The sequence below is a fragment of the Cucurbita moschata genome, unplaced genomic scaffold (assembly GCF_002738365.1).
Source record: "Cucurbita moschata cultivar Rifu unplaced genomic scaffold, Cmos_1.0 Cmo_Scf00010, whole genome shotgun sequence".
Taxonomy (NCBI): domain Eukaryota; kingdom Viridiplantae; phylum Streptophyta; class Magnoliopsida; order Cucurbitales; family Cucurbitaceae; genus Cucurbita; species Cucurbita moschata.
Genome location: NW_019268526.1, coordinates 2,142,768 through 2,165,041, shown reverse-complemented (window position 1 = coordinate 2,165,041; position 22,274 = coordinate 2,142,768). Strand labels below are relative to the sequence as shown.

Sequence of the window (22,274 nt, the reverse complement as noted above, 5' to 3'; positions counted from 1 at the left end):
GAATATTATTTTTGTTTAATTCATATATTTTATTTTTGAACTTTCATTAAAAAAATAAATAAATTATTAAAATCCTTATTGTTAATCTATTTGTAGGTTAATTATTTAATTAAAAACTAACATGGGTATGTTTTTTTTTTCTTTGTTATTTAATGATGTGGACAAAAATTTGAAGCCAATTATAATGTTTTTTTTTTTGAATTATTAGTAAAAAAAAATTCCATTAGTATAATCGTTAGCCTCAAGGTTTCGTTCTCATTAGTATCACCGTCTACCTCACAGTTTTAAAATGTGTCTGTTACAGAGAGACTTCCACACACTTATAAGAAATGTTTCATTCCCTTCTCCAACTGTTGTGGGATCTTACAACCCACCCCTCTAGAGGTTCAGTGTCCTCGTTGGCACACCGCCCGGTGTCTGGCTCAGATACCATTTATAATGGTCCAAGCCTACCACTAGCAAATATTATCCGTTTTGGCCTGTTACTTACCATTGTCAACCTCACAGTTTTAAACGCAACCTGACTCAATTCAAATTATAAGAGTTGGGTTGAGTTTGGGTTGGGTTCATTTTTTTTTAACCTAATTTAGTTCGGGTTCCAAAAGAAAATGATTGGGTCAACCCGATCCAACACAAGAATCTTAAAAAAAACAAATGAAACCCAACGTCCAAGCCCAAATCTCAATCCCAAGCCCAGAACGTCTAGCCGTCTGCATCTGTGTGGTTTGCGATGTCGTAGTCGCACTCGTACTCTGCATCCACTGTTTGACTGTGAGTCCGAGACTTTATCTCTCAAACTCTCAAAGAAGATCTAACATCTTGATCTAATCAGCCAAGTTATACTCAAACAGCAAAATAGATATACATTTCTTAAACCGATATCAATTCAATGTCCAATCAATGTCAATGGGCATTGAATTGATAGCATTTTGGGGTGATAGATATCAAAAAAGAATGGGATCCTTAGAGGAAGATATGTCCGTTTACCTAACATAAGGAGGATATGTATATAATAATCTTTCATCTCATCTCACACATAATGTTTTGCATTTAATGGTAAAATGACAATGACATTACCGATACATATTTCAAACTCTAAAAGCCCCACACCCTTTGGCCCTTCATTATTGCCCTATTCTAATATGCCATCTCAATAGATAAAGACGTCACACCCTAAGCACCAAGTCTAGTGAGAGAGACTTCGAGACCTTATCTATATAGCTTACTAGACAATGATCGGCTGCTCGTCTAAGAACATAGATCATCCACACTGAGACTGAGATACGACCCATGAAAGATTAGGTTTCTATGGTCGTTGAAACATTACCCACCATGAAACAAGATGTTAGATATGTTTAAGGGGAGAGCGAGGACAGGGAAGCCTTCTCCATCTTTGTCACCCCGTTTAGAATATGTTAAATAGACATCTCTGCCAGACGTATGACTTACCAAGTTGATCACTTGTGGGTATTGAAAGCCAAAGAGCTCACTACACCCTACAAAAGCTCCGTTCTAACAGCGTTGCGGAATCTAACCACCCTAACTCAACTTTATATTACTTTAGTTCAAGTGCGGATTTAATCATCGTATGTTGCATACAACATCCCACCACATTAAGCTTCTCGAATATCTATCAGTGTAACGCTTTGTCTCATCGCTTTAGCTATCGACTTACGTGGATCTATGACCGAATTCTTGCATTAACGATTAGCTAGAAGTTGTCTACATCACACGAATAAGACGGTACCACTAACCCCTTAGTAATTTGATGAATGAGTAGTGTGCTTTCTTTGACTCGATGGTTGAGCTTTTGTTTCAAAGAGTTAGATTGAAGTAGATGGAGGAGTGTTACGTGGCCAATAGGGCAAGTACATGTTGATCGAAGAAACTTTGCTTATTCGGTTAACCTAACTCATAACGGAAACTACATTTTTTTCACTTTATCTGACTTAAGCATCAGTTATACCAATGTGCAAACTTTTCTTGTTTTGCACGTTACGTTTTTCTCTCTTTTCAAACAAATTTATCGTTATTGTCACGTGAAAGTCGACGCATTATCCAATTCAAATTTCAACATCAACAATCAGTATATATATTTTTTGAATAATTGAACCGAGTATATATGAAAAGATTAGAATTATTTTAGGGTTATGAACGTTGTTCAACTCAATCGAGTGTAATGATCGAAGTTTATAGACGTGGAACGAATGAAAACAATGTACTTAAAACTGTGGGGAAGAGTTTCATTAATGAGACGGGCCAAATTAAACTCTTCAATAACAAAGACGTTCTTTCTCTATCTTTACATTTTCAAATAATTGAGTTCTCTCGGCCAATTCACGAGAATAACAATTCAACAATATTTATTGAGGGAAATAAAGGGGACATCACTTCAAATTCAATACTATCTTCAGTCGTGCATATGGCTAAGCACCACTCGTAGACATCACATTAACAACCCGCTCGTGTTCATGACTCAAGAATCCCATGTAGGATACATCGAGGAGAACCCACCAAGAAGCTCGCATACCCGAAAGGTTTGATTTCTGTGAGGCCAAGAGGCCCTAGATTGGCAAGAAAGACTTGCGGCACGTGCTAAGTCAAGTACGAACTTGTTGAATAATGAAGAACACCATAAATATCGAGACTCGATTGACAAAAATATTACCTTAGCTGAGCTTCACGTACTAACATTCATTTATTAACCTAATTTATATTATATTGTATAATTATTAGTTTGCAATATTTATAACTTATAATATTCTATATTATAGATATCTTAATTTAACAAAAATGAAATATTTTAAAATTTTAAATTCACAAACTAATCAAATTGATATTCATCAAATTCATTTATTTAAGTTAATGTATTTATAATAATTTGGAGAAAGGAATAATTTAAAATATTATATATATATATATATATATATATATATATATATATATATATAGTCCCATCCTATTTATTTATTAGCTCAAAATAAGTGATGGATAATGTTTTTTACCCAATAAAAATAAATAAATAAATAAATAAACAAATAAATAATGGATGACATGGCTACCACTAAAAATCCCTAGAATCAAGGAAATTACTTAAAATCGTCTTAAATGTCTGTTGACCATATCTACATTTCAAATAAGATGTTTTTTTTCTTTTAATTTAAAAAAAATAAAAAATCAAGATAGATATTTTGAGTCTTCTGGCACGTGCATAATCCAACTTTCGATACATGGGTTGGAGCGTGCGGTTCCATACTATTCTTGAATGACCCTTTTTAAAGGAAGACGTCTGAGACGCTCGTCCAATAACGCTCACCTCTGTTGTGACATGCATGTGTCACATGTGCACCTACTTAGACTACCAGGCGTAAGGGTGGTGGAGAATCAACACCGTACCTCCTTCTCCTCTAGTATATTTTGAGGCATTTTCAATTTTTCTCGTGTAGACGTCTTGGCGAGCAAACATACAGTCTCGTACATAATCCGTGAAAATAAATATTTTACATAAAAACAAGATAATTAAGTTTATTTATTAAAAAAAAAATCAGAAAAGATGGAATATATTTAGGTAAATGCATAGAATTAGAAATTAAACACTAATATATGATAATATTTTTATTGAAAAGTACATAAAAATTAATAAGATAATAAAATTACTCCTATAATGTTTTTTTTTTTTTTTTTTAATTTGAATTAAACTTATTTTGGGGAGTTATAGTTATGTGTATAAATCAATGATTGAAAAGGGAATTGAATTTTAAATTTTTAACCAATATCATATTCTATAATCAATTGAGCTACGATCAAATTGGCATAAAAAACGAATTTTAAAAATGATAAATTTATATTATAGGTAATATACTACTTTTAATAATTTAAAAATATATCGATTTAAAAATATGTTACAAATTCGTACGACTTTATGTCATGTCATCCATGTTAAACATCCAACAATGTGAACGATGTCGAGGGGATGGACAAGGAACATTATTTTAGTACATTTGCATATTTTGTTTAAAATTTTATTATTATTATATGATAGAAAGTTGAAGAAAATTGAATTCTTTTCCCATTCAAAATTCAAAAAGATGAGAAAAAAGGGGAAAACGACGACGTTTTCATTAATTTAATCAATATAATTTAACATGGATTAAATGGCCTTGATTAAATCACAAAATCATTTATGATGCGACAACACATCATAATACAACCTTACTTTATAAATAATAATTAAAAAAAAATAAGATTTTATAATGTTTGTTTGGTTTATAATTAGACACGAGTTTTTTTTTCCCTCACAAGAACTAATTATTTATTTAGGTACCATGTATTTAATTAATGTACTTTAAAACCATATGTATTTAATAAAAATGTTTGAAATTTTTTCTTAAATTTTAAAAAAATTCATTAATATTTTTCTAATTTTTAAAAAACTTAAAAAATACTTTTAATTTTTTTTTTTAACTTAAATTTTTTTTGTTATGGTTAGTAGTACGTTTCAAAAATATTTATAAATTTTAAAAAATAACATTTAAATCTATGAGATGAAGGTTTTCGTCCATATATTAAGATAAAAAAAATTATTTTTTTTTTATAAAAGTAAATAGTATTAATGTTACCTAAATTTTACCGATATTTTTTAAAATATAGTATTAAATAAGAGTATTTTTGAACTAAAAAAAAGTTGAATATTAATATTTTTTTTAAAATTGAAGGATATTTTTTAAACGTTAACCAATTTACAATTATTTATAAGATTATTTTAAAAGTTTAAAAGTATTATTGACATTTTTAAAAGTTTAATAATATGTTTTTTTTTAAAGACAAAATACTATTTTTATTAAAATCAGTTAAAAGAAATAAAAAATAATATAAAAAATTATGGGTAAAAATATAACATTTTAACATTTAAATACGCGATAAATTTTTTTTTTATTATTTTTCTGTCCACTCGTTTTTTAATATTTATTTTAAAATCCTTTCCATTTATTTTAAAATATTAGATGTCAGCTTCGAAAAATAGAAATAATATTTGGGCTTGTATTTACGGAGCCCATTAGCAGAAGAAAGCCCAATAACTTTAAATTTCAGCCCAATAATTCCTCTTTATGGGCTTTCAAATGGGCCGAGAATATCGAGCCTAAATTTCAGGTTGGATCCGAAACCTTGTTGAACTTTGTCTCAGTTTCTCCCTTGGCTCGAACTTCGCTCCTGGAGGAGCTCTGGAACTGCGACTGGCGCGAGCCACCGTCCTGTTCGTTTGAAGAAAGCTTCGAGGGAGGGTTGAATCCATCGATCATTGTTCAGATTTTGCGCTCTTCGGTGATGCTATGATTGAGTCATTGAAACTTGGATACGATGGCAGTCTTCTGTAGAATAAACCAATCCAAGCTCAAGTCCCTTTCGGATCAATTCAAGAGACATTACTTTCAAATCTCTTATGCTGCTTCGCTCGATTCTGGTCGTATAACAAAACATGTTTTTGGGTGTGTAGAGCGGACAATTCCCCGAAGACCAGCTGATTGTGGCGGTAATGTCAGGTTCTTTGCTGCTCCGGTTCAGGTAGCGATTCTGATCCTTATGGATGAGTAATGGCACATCAGTTTTCAAATCCTGTGATAGTCGCTAAAATTTCATGCCTTGAACTTTCAGAAGTTACATATTAGAGTAGGCAACAAAATAAGATTTAGCTTTTTTTGAATTATTTATTTTCAATTTCATATTGGTTTTCACTAAAAAAAATTATCATTAACTAGTTAAGTTCGAATTTCTACTGATTATAAATCAATACTGGTTCGAATTTTCCTCCTCTCTAACTTGAGATCAGTCGTTTGTACATCCCTCAAATTGTTTATTATCTTGTTTGAATTATAGACCGTTTAATTTATGGTGTCTGATGTTGTTAACTCTATGACATGGTATTGAAGTTTCAAGGTAAGGCGAAGAAAGAAGAGAAGGACACAAGTGGGCCACGACTTAATGATAAAATCAAGGCCGACTTTGTGAGGCTTGTATCTGATGATGGTATGTGGGATATATATATTGAATTTTTGTTAATATCATAGCTTGAGACTCCCAAGTTAGAGATTCCTATTCACGTTCTTAAGATTGATACCATTTTCATAGTAATGCAAAATGAGAAGAGTGCATGGAACATTAAATTCTCATGTTTTGGGGAAGCGAGGTGTGTGTTTACTGTTTGATTAGTATTTTGTGTGATATTTATGTACAACTACATGCTACATCGATAAAATTTACTAGAAAACAAGGTATTGTATTGTATCTATCAGTTGAAATGAGTGATAGGGTATGCTAACTTGTTTGTGGAAAAATAGGAGCATGAACGTACATTTTTTTTTAAAAGAAGGAAGCTGTATAATTTAGACAAAAAAGAGGGTTTCCTCCTTATGGGGCGATGGAGCTACACAGCATTCTCCATTTGACTTGAATGTCAAAAGTTGGATTAGTACAAAATATTCTTTTGGGAGACACCATAGACAAAACCCAAAAAGTTTTTCTATCAAAAACAAATTTGTATTGAAAATTTTCTTTCAACGACCGACTATCTCTTTAAACCAAGTAGCCCCAAGGAAGAATCCATCACTGCTCTTCAAAAACTCTTTGAGAATGAGATTTCTCATGTAGGAAGTTGTGTAAAAATGTATCGGGCTTTCATTATGCATGTGGATTATGTTTATTTATTACTTGTTAACGTGTTGCGCATGTTTTTGTAGGACATACGGTTCTTAAGTTACATGAAGCTCTTGCACGTGCTCGTGAGCTCAATCTTGATTTGGTTGAGGTAAACTTCCATATTTTAATGGAAAAAAAAAACATAAATCTTTGTATGAAAGACCGAAACCATCATAAAAAACTAGAGAACATAAAGAGTAAGAAAAGTTGCTATCTTAGTAATTACTGAATTATTTCCTATTTATTATTAGATTTTGCAAAATTTGATTACATGTGTCAAATATTCTCAGGTCCAAACCAAAGCCAATCCACCTGTCTGTAAAATTATGGATTTCCATAGAGAGAAGTATAAACAGCAAATAAGGGAAAAGGACCGTGTTAAAAGCAAGGTGAGCTTCTCGATGCAGTGTATATATGGGTTTGTGACTACTGTTAAGACAGTGATAATGCTTTTAGTCTGGATGTGGAAATCAATCGTTTGTTATATATATATCACTTCTGTTACTTGTTGCCTTGTCGGTGCAGATCCGTACTTATCTTCATATTATATGTCAAGTTGGTTTTGTATTGTTGTTCATTTTGATAATGAATGGAACGTGATATAAATCAGCCAAAAACTTGGATGATTGCACTCATCTAATATTTTTGCGTTACCTTCATGGTTGCATAAATAAAACACACAATCGAGTCTGAATGTTCAAGCCTCATTGTGAATCATATGAAAAAATTATTCATTCAGTGTGCCTTTGCTTTGTTTTGCTGCAATCAATTTTGACTTTTTTAAAGCTGATTACACATGCAAATCTCTAGAACTTTAGCTTAATTTATTGCCGTTTTGAAGTTATGCCACTTTTAGTTGATTTTTCCCAGCAGGAAAACCTACAAGTAATATTACTTCAGGCCTCCAGAAATGACACCTTATAGTTGATATTAGAAAAAGTGTTATACATATTGTGAAAAGATTCATATTCTTGCAGGCTGAACTGAGTTTAAAAAAGGGAGATCACAAAGAAGTCCGCTTCACTGGGAAAACTGTAAGTAATTAATTTTTGAATGTTTAGACCTGCCTTGAATGGATATCACCATTAACCTTTTTGTCATTGCCTGAGATCTAAAAGTCAAAATTTTAAAATGTCGGCAAAGATTACTCATGTTGCTATATTGTTTCAGCGTTTGTTAATTTCCTCCGATTGTTGCTTCTACCTACAATATTGGCAGTACTTTTGGTATTTTTTCCTCGCCCAAGGAATATTATGAATTTGGTTCCTTTCTCTGTATGACACCATTTTTCTGTAATATGTCTGATGCTTACACCATTTTTCTGTAATATGTCTGATGCTTTGACTAAGAGTTGAGACCCAATTCTGTTTCCAGACAAGGAGTCCTTGAGCTCCAAATCAACAGCGTTTTGACCACTAAGAGGGCTTAGAAAAGCACTTTTGGTATTTGATACTAAAATATTTTTTTATATGGTCTTTAGGAGGAGAAGGACCTCAGGATGAAAGCTGATATGGTAAAGCGATTGATGGAACGTGGTTACCGTGTGAAGGTATTAGTTTTTTCATTTTACAAAATGACTATTTATAACTTCTGTTCCTTTAGTTTCTTATTTCCTTTCAGAGGTTAATAGTCTTTTGTTTGTGTTTTTCATTATAAAATCCGCTCAAAATGGCCTATGTCATCTCGCATTTTTCTTTCCCGATTTAGAATTGCTGACCATTACAATTCCCGTTAACAAACTACAACCATGTCATTAACTAGTATCCTACTAACCAAGTCTTGTCCAGACCCTGACCTAAGAGATTTCACTAGGTTCAAGTAATGCTAACTTTACTAAATTTCTGTTGCGACATCCAGTTCTCACTTTCTATCCTTTATTTACTTTATAAGTATCCTCATTAAATGTGTTGTCTTTGCCCTGGGTTGACCTAGTGGTCAATAAAGACCATGAAAATAATAAAGAGCCTAGAGATTGAGTTAAAACCATAGTGGTCACCTATCTATTTGGGATTTGATAGGTGAGATTCCACATTGGTTGGGAGGAGAACGAAACATTCTTTATAAGGGTGTGGAAACCTCTCCCTAGTAGACACGTTTTAAAAACCTTGAGGGAAAGCCCAAAGAGAACAGTATCTGCTAGTGGTGGGCTTGAGTTGTTACAAATGGCATCAGAGCCAGACACCAGACAATGTGTCATTGAGGAGGCTGAGCCCCGAGGGGGGTGGACAAGAGGCGGTGTGCCAGCATGGACGCTGGGTCCCAAAGGGGGGTGGATTGGGGGGTCCCTCATCAATTGGAGAAGGGATTGAGTGCCAGCGAGACGCTGGGCTCTGAAGGGGGCTAGATTATGAGATCCCACATCGGTTGGGGAGGAGAATGAAACACTCTTTATAAGGGTGTGGAAACCTCTCCCTAGTAGACGCTTTTTAAAATTTTGAGGAAAAGTCCGAAAGGGAAAACCCAAAGAGAATAGTATCTACTAGAATGAAACACTGTTTATAAGGGTGTGAAAACCTGTCCTTAGTAGACGCGTTTTAAAAACCTTGAGAGAGCCTGAAAGGGAAAATCTAAAGAGAATAGTATCTGCTAGCGGTGGGCTTGGGTTGTTGTATAATATCTTATGAGTTTCCTTAGCTACTAAATGTACTAAGGTCAAGGTCAAGCAATCGTCTCACGAGAATAGTCGAGTTGCTTGCAAGCTTGCCCGAACACTCAGATATATTTAAAAAAATGGATAAGGACATGCCATTTGTGTATAAAGATCACGTGTATTTGCTTGCCGTATTTGTACTGTCCTTGTAATCTCTTTCTAAGACGATCCCCTGCTTTGTGATATGTACTATTGCTGCTTTTAGGTTGTTCAAATGTTCAATAGTAGCTTACTTTGTATGTTCCCTTTACAGTGTAGTGCCAGGGGCGGTGAGGATCAGGACTTGGGTGGCTTGCTATCTCGTCTTTCTGCTTTGGTATTGTCTCATGAATCACTTCATTTTCTCTCCAAACAATTCCAATCTATCAATTTCTGTTAAGTGTCTTATTTTTCCGACGTTCGTCGCTAACTATCTTTTTGCAGATAGAGGATGTAGCATTGGTGGAAAGTGGACCAAGGGTGGAAAGAGGGCAGGCATATGTTATAGTCAGGCATGTTAAATTTGGCCCCTCAAAGAAAGGGGGTGGCGGCAAAGCATCGAATGTTGTTGCAAATGCGAAGCAGAAGGCTCAAAATGGCACCACCTCTCCGACTTCACCAGCCCGTTCTTCAAGCCCAAGGGAAGAAGAAATGGGCCCTGAAGTTGATTTTGAGAGTTCTAAAGAAACTACCTGGTCCGTTGTTGATGGTAATAATGATTTTGACGAAGTGTTTGACTTAAAAGATGATGCTAATGGGACTCCCTCAAAAACTGCTGCCATGAAAATGAATGTCTCAGACCTTTCTCAACCAAGGGGGTTGCCTGATTCTGGCCGAACCAGCTCTGTTCCACTCTCTCGACAAGATCCTTCCATCAAAGCCGATAATAGATACAAAAAGATCGAACCTGTGAACCGTTTCCAACCACCAAATGCAATGGGCAGCAAGGGTCGAGGTGCTAAAGATTCATTCCGATCAGAACCTGAGATTCGTGATCAAAGGAGGCACACTCCGAACACAGACTTCTCGCCCTTGACGAGAGAAACCCGACGATATGAGGACAATGCTTCTGCATCAAGAAACATTAAGCCTGGTCCGCCACACAACACTGCTCCCAGTCCATCCAAAACTAGCTTTGGGATCTTCAGTTCTCTGAGCGCCAACGCTCCAGGAAAGCAAGATGCACCGGCCACAAGTTATCGAGGCAACCAAGGGCCTCCATACACGCCATCGACTAATCCCGATGACAAGGGACAGAAAAGCTGGGGAGTTTTCAGTAAGTAGAGTCCAAATGATTCCCCAAACAGGACATCAAAGCCTGATTAAGGTGAAGGTAGACATGCTTACAGTGATTGTTTCAGATATTATTAGATGGTAGGATGAATTTTGGTGATGATATTTATGTAGACATAATAAGACGGAACAAAGATTTTTGTTTCAGACAAGAACCGCTGCTGTGCATGCCCTGTTTTAAAGAGGCAACATAATTTTCTTCAAATGTATCAGTAATAAGAGATGAGAATGAGCATTATTAATCCCTATTTTTATGTTTGATGATATTAGTTATGGTTATGAAATGTTCAAGAATCCACTAATTCTATCATCTTTGTAATTATGAAATGGTTGGAAACTATGTTCCATTCCATTTGATATTAGTTTTTGCCCTGAACTTGAATTAAAAAATTGCATAGTCCTTTTTATTTCGATTTAAATTTGATTTTATCTTTCTCTTTTTAATCACGATCTGAGAATTAAAGCTTCGAAAATCGGACCGTGACAGTTAGTTATAGGATAACTTAGAGATCAAAGAGTATTAGAGATGTTCGAATGAGACAGATAATATCAATAGTGGGTATGTTAGTTGGACCAACTTAATCGAGATCAAATAGTATTATTAGAAATGTCCATAGGTGAGGAACGAGAAAGACAATAACCAGCCATGGATGTGTTAGTTGAGCGACGTCCATGAAACAGGAACAAGAAAGACAACCATCAATAAAAAAGAAAAGTCTAATGCGCTCAATCAGTAGCAAGACTCGAAAGTTGATAAAAGTTTTAATGAATATCAACGTGACCATAGCAAAATTATTATCATAGCATAACTGACCAAATTTTAAAATTTTTAAAATTTTTCTTGAATTTAAGAAAGACAAAAATAAAAGTTAACGTTAACTTGCCTTGTGAAACATAAACTTCCTTTCCAATATTTAGAGTCCAAATCCCTCAAGAAAAGCACCTTCCCATTCCCTTTGCTTCAAATCCAAACTTATATATATATAAATATATATATATGTATTTTATATTTCCATCACTATTTTTTAATCATAATAATAAATAAATGAAAAGTACTTCAAACATTTATTAAATAGAAAGAAAATTTGTCTCATTAATCTTTTTAATGATAAAAATTTAAATATCCTTAGATACGATATCGTATTTTATATTTTATTTTAAAATTTTATGTGTACCCGTAAAAATAGTATTTAAAAAATTTGTTTTTAAAAATTAAATAGTTATTAAAATACAGAGGTGAGTGCATGGATCAAACATCTAACTCTAAGAGAATGAATATAAAAATTTAGGACTCAGAACCTTAACCTAACGTATATTAATATAAAATGAAATATATATTTTAATAACAAATTTGGAATTTTATAAAATATTTAAAATTTTTTTGAATTAATATGGTAAAATTAAGCTATAATAATATGATAAAATTACGATTTTGCCACTACGTTGAACAGTTGCTAAGTCGGGGCAAGCTTAGTTAACAAAGTGTTGACCTAGGAGTATTACATCACGGGACAAAAATATGTAACAATAAGGCCCTAAGTTTTAATGTTTTTCCAGTTTTAACCCCAATATTTTACGTATTTACAAACCCACCCCCACGATGCTTTCTTTCCAGCTCCTCCCTCTAATTTTCTCCCTCATTGTCATTGCTTGGTTCTCTGGCAATATATTTTCTGGTTCGAAGACGGTGTTGTAAGGAACCCCTCCGTTCAAAATCAGACACCTCCTTTTTCTCTATCGCATCGCCTTCTTCCCCTCCATTCATCGACGATTCTTGGATTGCCGTTCTCCTTGCAGTTCTTCTTTGTCTACCTCGAAACAAAGCTCAGGTTCTCTTTTCATTAGCTTCTGTGTTTTGGTTTCTGTATTGGATTCAGCTTTTCGATTGAATACTTGTTGTTTATTGTTTGGTTAACTGGTAGGGTATTTGAATTTAGCTCGTTGGATTGATCTGAGGAGGTCTTTAATCGTGTGTTTGTTTTTTTTTTGTTTTTCATTTTGATGATTGGTTCGTCCTGCTTTGGGTATTTAAATGCCAGACTGGGATAGGTATTGTTGGTTTTAGCCATTATTGATTCTTGTGGTATCTGATTCAACCAACTTGTGGATTTGTCCGAAGGCGTTAATTGGATGCCTTCTTATGTGTAGTCTGATGACTGCCATTTAATGTTGGATTCATACAATCAATGGATAATGATGCCAATGGCTGGTGTAAAAGGGCTCCTTCTCAAGATATTTTCGACGTTCCCATTTCTCCTCTGGTCTTACTAGAAATATTAGCAAATGGGCCCAGAAATTTTCATTTCTGTTTGTGTTGGTCACTTGTTGTTCTTTTGTTTTGAACTATTGGACATAGATTTGGTCACTTCTCTAAGTACCCACAGAAGTTACCTGCAAAATATCTCAACCTCCTGCTTCTCTGTTCATGTTATAACTTTTCTTTACTCGATGAAAATATGATGAAAGAAAAAGAAAAAGAAAAAAAAAATAGTGAGTGAGCTTATTTGACTTGATTGTTGCTTTGAGTAAAATTACAATGATTAGTTTATGCATTATTTTTTTGCTTTCTAAGAGACTCAGGGCACATGAACTTTTTTTTGTTCATTTTCTTGCTGCCAAGATTGGCTCTTAGAAAGCGTGAAAACTCTTATTACATGTGGAGTTGGGTATCCAACATGAACATCTATTGGCACATGATTTGAAGTGTGCAATTGTTTTGAATTTTGCACACAATGAGGATGCAGGAAGGATGCTTTGGGGACCTAAGAAGCATGGACATTCAAGTTTGGGTAGTGTTTCCTCGTTCAGCACATGCCAACCACTTGGACACTTTGACATTTGTTGGACATGTATCAGACACTCGTTAGAATAATAATTATGTGTTTGACACTAGTGATCAATATAGGTCCAAAATTTGTTAGACATGCATTGAACACTTGTTCAGTATACTAAACAGGCACATAATAATATAGGGCAAAAGTTTATAGATTTTGAGAGCAAAATTCATCACTAATTTTTTAGCATATAAATGAGTAAACTTATTGAGTTTGAATTTCCTTCTGGTATATAATGATATATTTTTTAAAAATTGTATATTGTGTCTTTGCTATGTTTGTGTCCTAGGTTCTTAATACTGAAAAAGGAAAATAAATACATTATACTTAGTCATAATCCAGTACGTGAGAAGTGCAGAAATGATGCTTGAGGTGATCATTTTAAGAATAGTATATTTTGTGGAATGCTTGACGATTTTTCTGTTTGAGAGTATAATGCCAATAAAGAAATATATTTGACTTCAGAACATTTGAATATGTATAAAATTGAATCGATAAAACTACAAGTCTGTACTTTCAATTCTTTAGAACACACAAAAGTATGTATAATATCTTCTATGCAATGTGTCCCAACCATGTTTCTGGCCTGATTCTTTTAAACCTCATATGCTGCCGTTCTACATTGCTTCATGTATGTGTCCCATTTCTGTTTTTGTGCTTCTTAGTTTTGACTTTGACAAATGTGTTTCACAAGATTGAATTGACAAATTATCTCGATATACGTGAGTTACATAACTAAGGGATGGATTTACTCATCCTTCTTCCTTCTTTATTTTCAGATGGAGCAACAGGGTTCTGTGGACAAGGAATCTCTTATCGGTACTGGCAATAGTTATATGGATAGGGATGGTGTTTCTTCAAGTGAAAATGTCCACATGACAACTATAAATAATGATGAAACTAGAAAAACTAATGAGAATACAAGCGACAAACCTAGTATTCCACATATATACAGGCAAGATATTGTAAAAAGCAAAGGTAGTGGTATGATAGGGATTGTGACTGAAGTTGCTGGTGATGCTGATTCAGATAGTGACATTACTGATGATGAAGATGAAGATGAAGATGAGGATGGTGGGGATGGTGAGGATGATGATGGTTGTGATGATGATGATGGTGATGGAGAGAAAGTAGGACAAAACAAGGAAAATTATGGTGATGACAGTAATGCTAAAAATTCCAACAGAGATAATTATAAGAGCCAACCTCTTCCTGATGACGAAGTTCGAGTCCTTTGGATGGATGAAAGTGAGACAACTCCGAATGTTAATGACTTAACAGTTATAGATAGGGGATTCTTACATGGTGATTTTGTTGCTGCTGTTTCTGATCCAACCGGGCAAGCAGGTGTTGTGGTAGATGTAAATATCTCTGTTGATTTGCTGGTTCCTGATGGATCAATTATGAAAGATATATCATCTAAAGACTTGAAACGTGTGAGAGACTTCACTGTGGGGGATTATGTGGTCCTTGGTCCATGGTTGGGTAGAATTGATGATGTATTGGATAATGTGACTGTGATGTTTGATGATGGCTCCAAGTGTAAAGTCACAAAGGCAGAGCCAATGCGGCTCAAACCAGTTTCTAAGAATATCCTTGAAGATGCAAACTTTCCTTACTATCCTGGTCAGCGTGTAAAGGCGAGTTCTTCAACAGTTTTTAAGAATTCTAAATGGCTTTCTGGTTTATGGAAACCTAATCGCTTGGAAGGTACTGTCACCAAAGTTACAGTTGGTTCAGTGTTCATTTATTGGATAGCATCTGCTGGATATGGACCAGATTCTTCTACCACCCCAGCCGAAGAACAGACTCCAAAGAACTTGAGATTACTGACTTGTTTCTCACATGCAAATTGGCAGTTGGGCGACTGGTGTCTTCTTCCCTCATCATTCTCCTCTGGCTTGACTAAGGAATCATCACGAACACATCGTTCTGATTCAGTGAACAACTCATTAGATTCCACACAACCGGAGGGTGTGTGTGATTCTGAGGATGTTGTGTTAAATGAATTAAGTGGGACAACTGAATCCACTGATCTTGATTCCCTTAGTGCATGTGATGGAAATTATAGGTATCCTGAATGTAATATTTTGCCTGAATCTAGTAATTCTAGAGCTCTCAAGGAGACTACCCATGAGACTTGGCCTCTACATCGCAAAAAAATTCGTAAAGTTGTCATCAGGAGAGATAAGAAGGCTAGAAAGAAAGAGGAAAACTTTGAGAGGGCCCTTCTAATTATCAATACTAAGACAAAAGTTGATGTTGCATGGCAGGATGGCCGGACAGAACGTGGACTGGATTCAACAACCTTGATTCCAATTGATAATCCAGGTGATCATGAATTTGTTCCGGAACAGTATGTGGTTGAGAAGGCCTCCGATAATGATGATGATATTAGTGAAAGCAGGCGGGTTGGAGTTGTGAAAAGTGTTCATGCAAAGGAGCGCACAGCCTGTGTAATGTGGTTAAAACCAGTCTCCAGGGCAGAGGATCCTCGAGAATTTGACATACAAGAAATTGTTAGTGTGTATGAACTAGAGGGGCATCCAGATTATGACTACTGTTATGGTGATGTGGTTGTTCGATTGTCCCCTGTTTCTGATTCTATAGAATCGATGTCTTTGGGTAACGATACAGAGGAATTAAAGCAGCAAAGTTCAACAAATGAGATGATGAATTGTACAGAAAAGGCTTCAGGAAGCCAGAAAATAGAAGATCCCTCATGTAGTGATGATTGCATTGACTTCTCAGATCTCTCCTGGGTTGGAAATATAACTGGTCTCAAGAATGGTGATATTGAAGTTACTTGGGCTAATGGCATNGTTTCAACGGTATTTTTTTTTTTTTTTTTTTTTTTTTTTTTTTTTTTTTTTTTTTTTTTTTAAATGATGCTTGGTTAGTCTTGAACGTAGACAATGAGACCAACTGGTTTATGATCTTCTTCTAAAAGGAAGCATGCGTTATAATTGAAATTGAACAAAATTGTTATAATGATCAGGATTAGGAAAGATTATTCTTGTATTTTCATAGGAGTTATTTTTAAGTGTCATATCCACTTGGCTTTTAAGTTTCATTGGGTTGCAATTTATATTAGTTGGTACCTTGTTGGATTCTATGATTCTCTTTCGGTTCGATGACGAGACCTTTTTGTAATTATTTGCTAGGTTTTATTTTACTGGATTAAGACCGCTTTATGCAGTTTATAGTTTGGCTCCTCTTTTGTGGGCTTCTTTTTCGTATGCCTATGTATCCTCTTTTTTTCTTTTTTCTCGATGAAAGTTTGGTTTCTCATTTATGAAAAATCAAATTGATCTGGAAATATTAAAAGTGTTGTTGTTGTTGTTTTTTTTTTTTTTTCCTGTTTGCTTTGTCTTGATGATGGAGGCTATGATCTAATACTTGTACGTGGTAACTGATTTAGTTTTGAATGGTTTTCACTTTTCTCACTCCCAGAGTTTAGAACTTAAATGCGAGAAGTGTTTGTTGTTTTACTAAGGTTGGCCCTCAAGCAATTTATGTTGTCGGTCGAGATGATGATGATGAATCTATTGCTGCTGGGAGTGAAGTAAGTAATGGTGCTGCAAGTTGGGAAACAGTTGATGATGATGAAAGGGATTCTGTTGATAATGCTAAGGAGGTAATATTCTTTTGAACCACTAAAGTTGGTGTACCTCGTATATACTTAGTTTGTCGATTTGCTTTTGCTTGTAACATTGTTACCGACAATTCTTAGAATAATTATGCCTGATATGTATTAAGGTATCTCTTTCTAAGAAAATAATGATCCACGTCAATGTCTCTAGGATATCGAGCTGCAAGATCCTGGTGTGAATTCTGAAGAGGAAGGAAGTGAACAGAATAATTCAGGAAGAAATCTAGCTCTTTCTGTTCCGTTTGCTGCAATTCGATTTTTTACTAGATTGGCTGCTGGAATATTCTCACGAGGACCAAGAAATCCAGAATCAATGGATGTGGATTCCCACAGTGAAAGTGAAACTCAATCCTTGGAAATTCAAGCTTTAGAGGAAAAAGATTCTGGGCTTCATTCTAGCTCTCTTAAATCCAATTCTTTTGATGCTTCTGATATGAACTCTGATTGTGGAAGAGGAGAGGATAATATTGCTTCAGAGCCATCAGAAGTGTCGGAATCGGCAGACGCTTCAAGCAACCTGAGGACTGCAGAATCAGATGGTTCAGCATGCCATGAGGATGGCACCTGCAGCTTCAAAGGGTTTGATATAGCTAAAGATCCTTTGGACCATTATTTCCTTGGTACAAATGGACAAGTAAGTAATTAACAAAATTCTCCAAACCTTCGCGTGGTTTTTGTTTTAGTATATTCTTTCTGTTCATCAATACTTGGATGTTTACTTGAAAGATTCTCGCACAAGTTTGAATGATTGATTGAACATTGTTGCACACAGACTAATAATGGAAGGAAATGGCTCAAGAAAATCCAGCAAGATTGGAGTATCCTCCAGAACAATTTGCCAGGTAAACAATGCTTACCTTTGCTTGATTATGTGATTATGCATGTCTCCTGTGATTGACATTCATGTATCTGTTAGCTGGCTTCGATTTTGAACCTCGAATGAATTCTTGTAACAGATGGGATATACGTTCGAGTCTACGAAGACCGTATGGACCTCTTAAGAGCAGTCATTGTTGGGGCTTACGGGACTCCGTACCAAGATGGCCTCTTCTTCTTCGATTTTCACCTCCCACCAGAGTATCCCGACGTTCCACCAGTAAGCAGTCCTTGCCTTTTAATCATTCTACCTGGGTTATGTACTTTATATATATATAGTTCACTGATGGAGCTTGTTACGATGCAGTCAGCGTATTATCATTCAGGTGGGTGGCGTATAAATCCGAATCTTTACGAGGAAGGCAAAGTCTGCCTTAGCCTTTTAAATACTTGGACTGGTAGAGGAAATGAAGTGTGGGATTCAAAGTCCTCTAGCATCCTTCAAGTGTTGGTCTCGCTTCAGGGATTAGTGTTGAATTCTAAACCATACTTTAATGAAGCTGGATATGACAAGCAAATTGGAACAGCAGAAGGAGAGAAAAATTCCTTGTCGTACAATGAAAACACTTTCTTATTAAACTGCAAGACAATAATGTATCTTATGAGGAAGCCTCCCAAGGTGGGTAATCATTTTATTATTATTATTCATTGGTGATGGAATTACTGGTAGTGACTACGTGAAGTTTGTTCATGAATAGGACTTTGAAGAACTGGTTAAAGAACATTTCAGGAGGCGTGGATATTTCATCCTGAAGGCCTGTGATGCATACATGAAAGGTCACTTAATTGGCTCGCTTACGGAAGATGCCTCTATAAGAGAGAACAGCGATCCCAACTCGACGTCGGTCGGCTTTAAGCTTATGCTTGCTAAGATCGTTCCAAAGCTCGTGTCATCGTTGAACGAAGTTGGAGCTGATTGTGATGATTTTAAGCATTTTCAACAGTTGTAGCATTAAAGAAAAGGAAACTCCAATTACATATAGTTGACAAGGTAAATCTTTCCTTCAATTCATTCCTGATTCATGTCAAAGCCTTTTCTCTCTTTACGCATTATGATCAATTATGCAACCTTGTTCATAAGTGTTCTTAAGTGGGGCCTCATGTCTTTGAAAAGCTTCAAAGAATTCTAGGAGCTGGGTTTTAGGGACAACTCTTTTGGTCTCTGTCATCATTTATTTTCTTTTAAAAAGGAATGTTAGTTTTTGAACTTGTTCTGCCTGGCTGCTTGTATGTGCCTAAAATGGACTTCATTGAAGTGTTGATCAAAGAAGAGTAAAAAAGTATGATATTTTTATGAGGCATTTTCTTTGGACTTCCAACGTATTACAATCGTTTTTCTTCAAAAGTTCATCAGATTCGTAGATTTAGGTCTTCGTTAGACTCACCCGTTAAACGTGATTTGATATGTTGTTTCGAGAAGCAAGTTCGGTAATCAATCCTTCTTATTTTGGTCAATTGTCTAGCTCTTTTTGCTATTTGGGTATCTAATACAAATTATGTCAAAGTTAATAACAAATTCGTTGGGTTATGAAGTTTGTTGCTTATTTATAACTATATAGTCATTTACATTTCTTCTAACGATATAGTAAATAAATAAATATGCCAAGAATGTGTATAAAAAAAAAAATACTTATTTACATCTTATTCTTAATGTTATTATTTTTAGGTTAAATAAATAAAAATATCTTTAAACATCATAATTGTCTAAAAAAAATATTATACTTTCAAACTTTAGCAATATTATTTTACTTTTATATATATATATATATATTCTTGGATGAAAATTGTTAGTATTTTATTTAAAAATACCTTTGAGCTTTCAATATTGTTTCAAACTTTTAAGGTATTAACCAAATTTATGAGTATTTTTAGAATTATTTTTAAAAAATTTAAAGGTATTTTTGATATTTTAAAAAAACTTTAAGGTATTAACCAAACTTATGAAAAACTTAAAAAGGGTATTTCTTAAAGTTAAATGATATTTTTAAAAATACCCTTTAAAAATTAGGATATTTTAAAACAAAGTATTAAGTATTTATATTTTTAAAGTTAAATGATATTTTTAAAAATACCCTGTATTAAGTATTTATATTCGTAAGATTATTTTTTTAATTTTTTTTTTAAATTAAAAAAAGTATTTTTTAGATTTTTTTAAAGTTAAATGTTATTATTGAAACTTTTACTTCTTATTATAATATTTAGAAAATTTTTAACTTTTTTTTTATGACAAAAAAGAAAAAAAAAAAAAAAAAAAGGAGGAGGATTCAGATGGCTGCAAAGACCGGCCGCCGGCTATGAAAGAAAATAAAGCTAAGTGATGGATTTTGGTATTTTAATGTTCATCACCGGCAAGAAATTAAGTTGGTATAAATCATCGTTGGAAAATCCGTTTCAAGAAAAGCATCGTCGGAGAAAAATCTTAACTAATCGTGGTGTCAATCGGGGAAAGGACTCGTCGTCGAACGCCGTTGGAGCTCGCCAGAAAGCTTCAGTAAGTTTAGGGCTCTGTTTTTTCTCTCTGTTTCCAGCCGAATACCTCTGGTAGGTCGCCACCTCCTTCACCTCAGATTCGCCTCATTGTTTACAATGCCTTGAATGAGCAGTCATGGCCGAGCCTTGAATCATGTCGCCGGAAGAACTAAAAATCCAGAAAATCAGAGGTAAGCGCAGTTCAGTCGGACCGATTCGGTTCAATTCGATGTGTTCAATCTGTTTCTTTTCGTTCTTTTGAGGCGATTTCAACTCTACCAACAAGCTCCTATCATAAGGTTCATAGAATTCAATCTGTTGTAAGGAAAAAGATGATCGGATCTTTGCAAGTACAGTGAAATCAAATGAATACGAAGTGGAAGAACTGAGAGTTGGATTTTTTTAAATTTATTTGGTATTTTGACAAGATGAACAGAAACATCTACTCTGAATGTGTCTTATAATCAACACAACTGTTCTTTCTTGGAAAAAAAAAATTCTAGAAAGAAGGTAGAAAATGGATCACAATACTCTGTTCATCGCGAGAAGAAGCAAAGCCATGAAAGATTAACTCGCCGATCCAACATACTTGAAAGATGATTACGAAGAAGAAATGAGATGGATTCAGTTCCTTAACCACTTCTCATAATCCCTCGCCTCGCCAGCATCCTCGCAATCGGCGGCGTCAGCCCAATCGTTATCGGAATCCGAATAGGCAGCAATGCCTTGTTGCAAAGAACGGCCAAAGCCAACGCGCCGCCAGTCGACGCCGCAAGCTCTGCAGTACGATTCCTCGTCCTCGGCTCCTGCGCCACCGTCGATTGAATATCCGACGCAGGACTTTCTTCGATCACTAGTCCATCATCGGGACTAGTCTGCGACTGATCTTTGGAAGAGAATCCATCCATGTGTAACTTATCGAGTAGCGATTCAACATCCACATTGTTCTTGATGGCGACATAGAGGCCAGTGATCGAAGCCGCCGACACTGAGAAATGAACTCCGATTGCGACCTTCCCGTACTTCTTGAGAAGCTCGCGGAATCGGCCGCCGCCGGTGAAGAAAGCCATTGATGAAAGAGAAGAGAAAAGGTCCGGGAAGGGGAGGCAGCGCGTCGGAGCTTGGCGGTGGAGGGTGGAGGCTAGGGTTTCGAAGTACTTAGGTTACTTACGAAGGCGGCGTTTTTCTGAGAGAATATCAATACGACAGCGTTTTGAGATTATTGAAAAGTCAACAGATTCAACGCAAGTACAGCCCATGTCCTGAGACGTAGCTAACGGGCCGAAAACCCATCGGTTCGACCCGAATAAAATATGCCTTTTCTATATTATGCTATTCTTGAGGGGTTAAAATGCAAATTCGGTAAAGTTTCTATTTAGCTCCTAAGATTTTTTAGAGTTTCATCGATTATTTGGATTCTTATAATTTAAATACAAGGATAATTTAATTTTTTGAGTGCTGGGAAATAGAAAATTAAGATCTAAAACGGACTTAAAGATGACTTAAAATAGTGTGACAGTTACTCGTTTTAGATGGATTTCGTCTAATATTTTAATGGATTTCTATTCCATCGATAGTTTTGAAATATTTATGAAAATGTCGAGGGTAATATTGTATGTGACTGAAGGAACGAACGAGATTTCTCCCTCTCCAACTTGACTAGAATCAAAGAGGGTCAGCCTGTGATCATAGCTCGATATCTATTCCTATGTCTTCTAACTCTCTAGTAGCTTTCCTAGCTACCAGAGATCTGCTTGTCTCGGCTTCGAAAGACGCGTTGGTCAAACAAGTGAATTTTTAAATAGCCAACAAAAAAAAAAAAAAAAGG

The 22,274-nt window shown here is 35.1% G+C and overlaps 3 protein-coding genes across 3 annotated transcripts; 2 read left to right on the top strand and 1 right to left on the bottom strand.

Moving 5' to 3' along the window:
• The first annotated feature begins 5,183 nt into the window (after nucleotides 1–5,183).
• On the top strand, nucleotides 5,184–10,877 carry LOC111448446 (translation initiation factor IF3-1, mitochondrial-like). Its single transcript, XM_023088052.1, has 8 exons — nucleotides 5,184–5,562; nucleotides 5,928–6,024; nucleotides 6,735–6,802; nucleotides 6,984–7,082; nucleotides 7,671–7,727; nucleotides 8,174–8,242; nucleotides 9,597–9,659; nucleotides 9,767–10,877. The coding sequence occupies exons 1-8, from the start codon at nucleotides 5,359–5,361 to the stop codon at nucleotides 10,604–10,606; spliced, it is 1,497 nt and encodes a 498-aa protein (XP_022943820.1). The 5' UTR covers nucleotides 5,184–5,358; the 3' UTR covers nucleotides 10,607–10,877.
• Nucleotides 10,878–12,198: 1,321 nt separating this feature from the next.
• On the top strand, nucleotides 12,199–19,279 carry LOC111448445 (probable ubiquitin-conjugating enzyme E2 23). Its single transcript, XM_023088051.1, has 8 exons — nucleotides 12,199–12,444; nucleotides 14,229–16,280; nucleotides 16,946–17,086; nucleotides 17,253–17,735; nucleotides 17,874–17,943; nucleotides 18,058–18,197; nucleotides 18,285–18,596; nucleotides 18,676–19,279. Exons 2-8 carry the CDS (start codon nucleotides 14,229–14,231, stop codon nucleotides 18,925–18,927), a joined length of 3,450 nt encoding a protein of 1,149 aa, XP_022943819.1. The 5' UTR covers nucleotides 12,199–12,444; the 3' UTR covers nucleotides 18,928–19,279.
• A 1,012-nt stretch (nucleotides 19,280–20,291) lies between these two features.
• LOC111448454 lies at nucleotides 20,292–21,612 on the bottom strand. Its single transcript, XM_023088074.1, has one exon. The coding sequence runs from the start codon at nucleotides 21,514–21,516 to the stop codon at nucleotides 21,079–21,081; it is 438 nt and encodes a 145-aa protein (XP_022943842.1). The 5' UTR covers nucleotides 21,517–21,612; the 3' UTR covers nucleotides 20,292–21,078.
• Between the last annotated feature and the right edge of the window lie 662 nt (nucleotides 21,613–22,274).

Coding starts and splice junctions, on each gene's coding strand:
- LOC111448446 (XM_023088052.1), top strand. CDS start 5,359: ATGGCAGTCTTCTGTAGAATAAACCAATCCAAGCTCAAGTCCCTTTCG. Junction 7,728..8,173: donor TCCGCTTCACTGGGAAAACT/GTAAGTAATTAA, acceptor TATGGTCTTTAG/GAGGAGAAGGACCTCAGGAT. Junction 9,660..9,766: donor TATCTCGTCTTTCTGCTTTG/GTATTGTCTCAT, acceptor ATCTTTTTGCAG/ATAGAGGATGTAGCATTGGT.
- LOC111448454 (XM_023088074.1), bottom strand. CDS start 21,516: ATGGCTTTCTTCACCGGCGGCGGCCGATTCCGCGAGCTTCTCAAGAAG.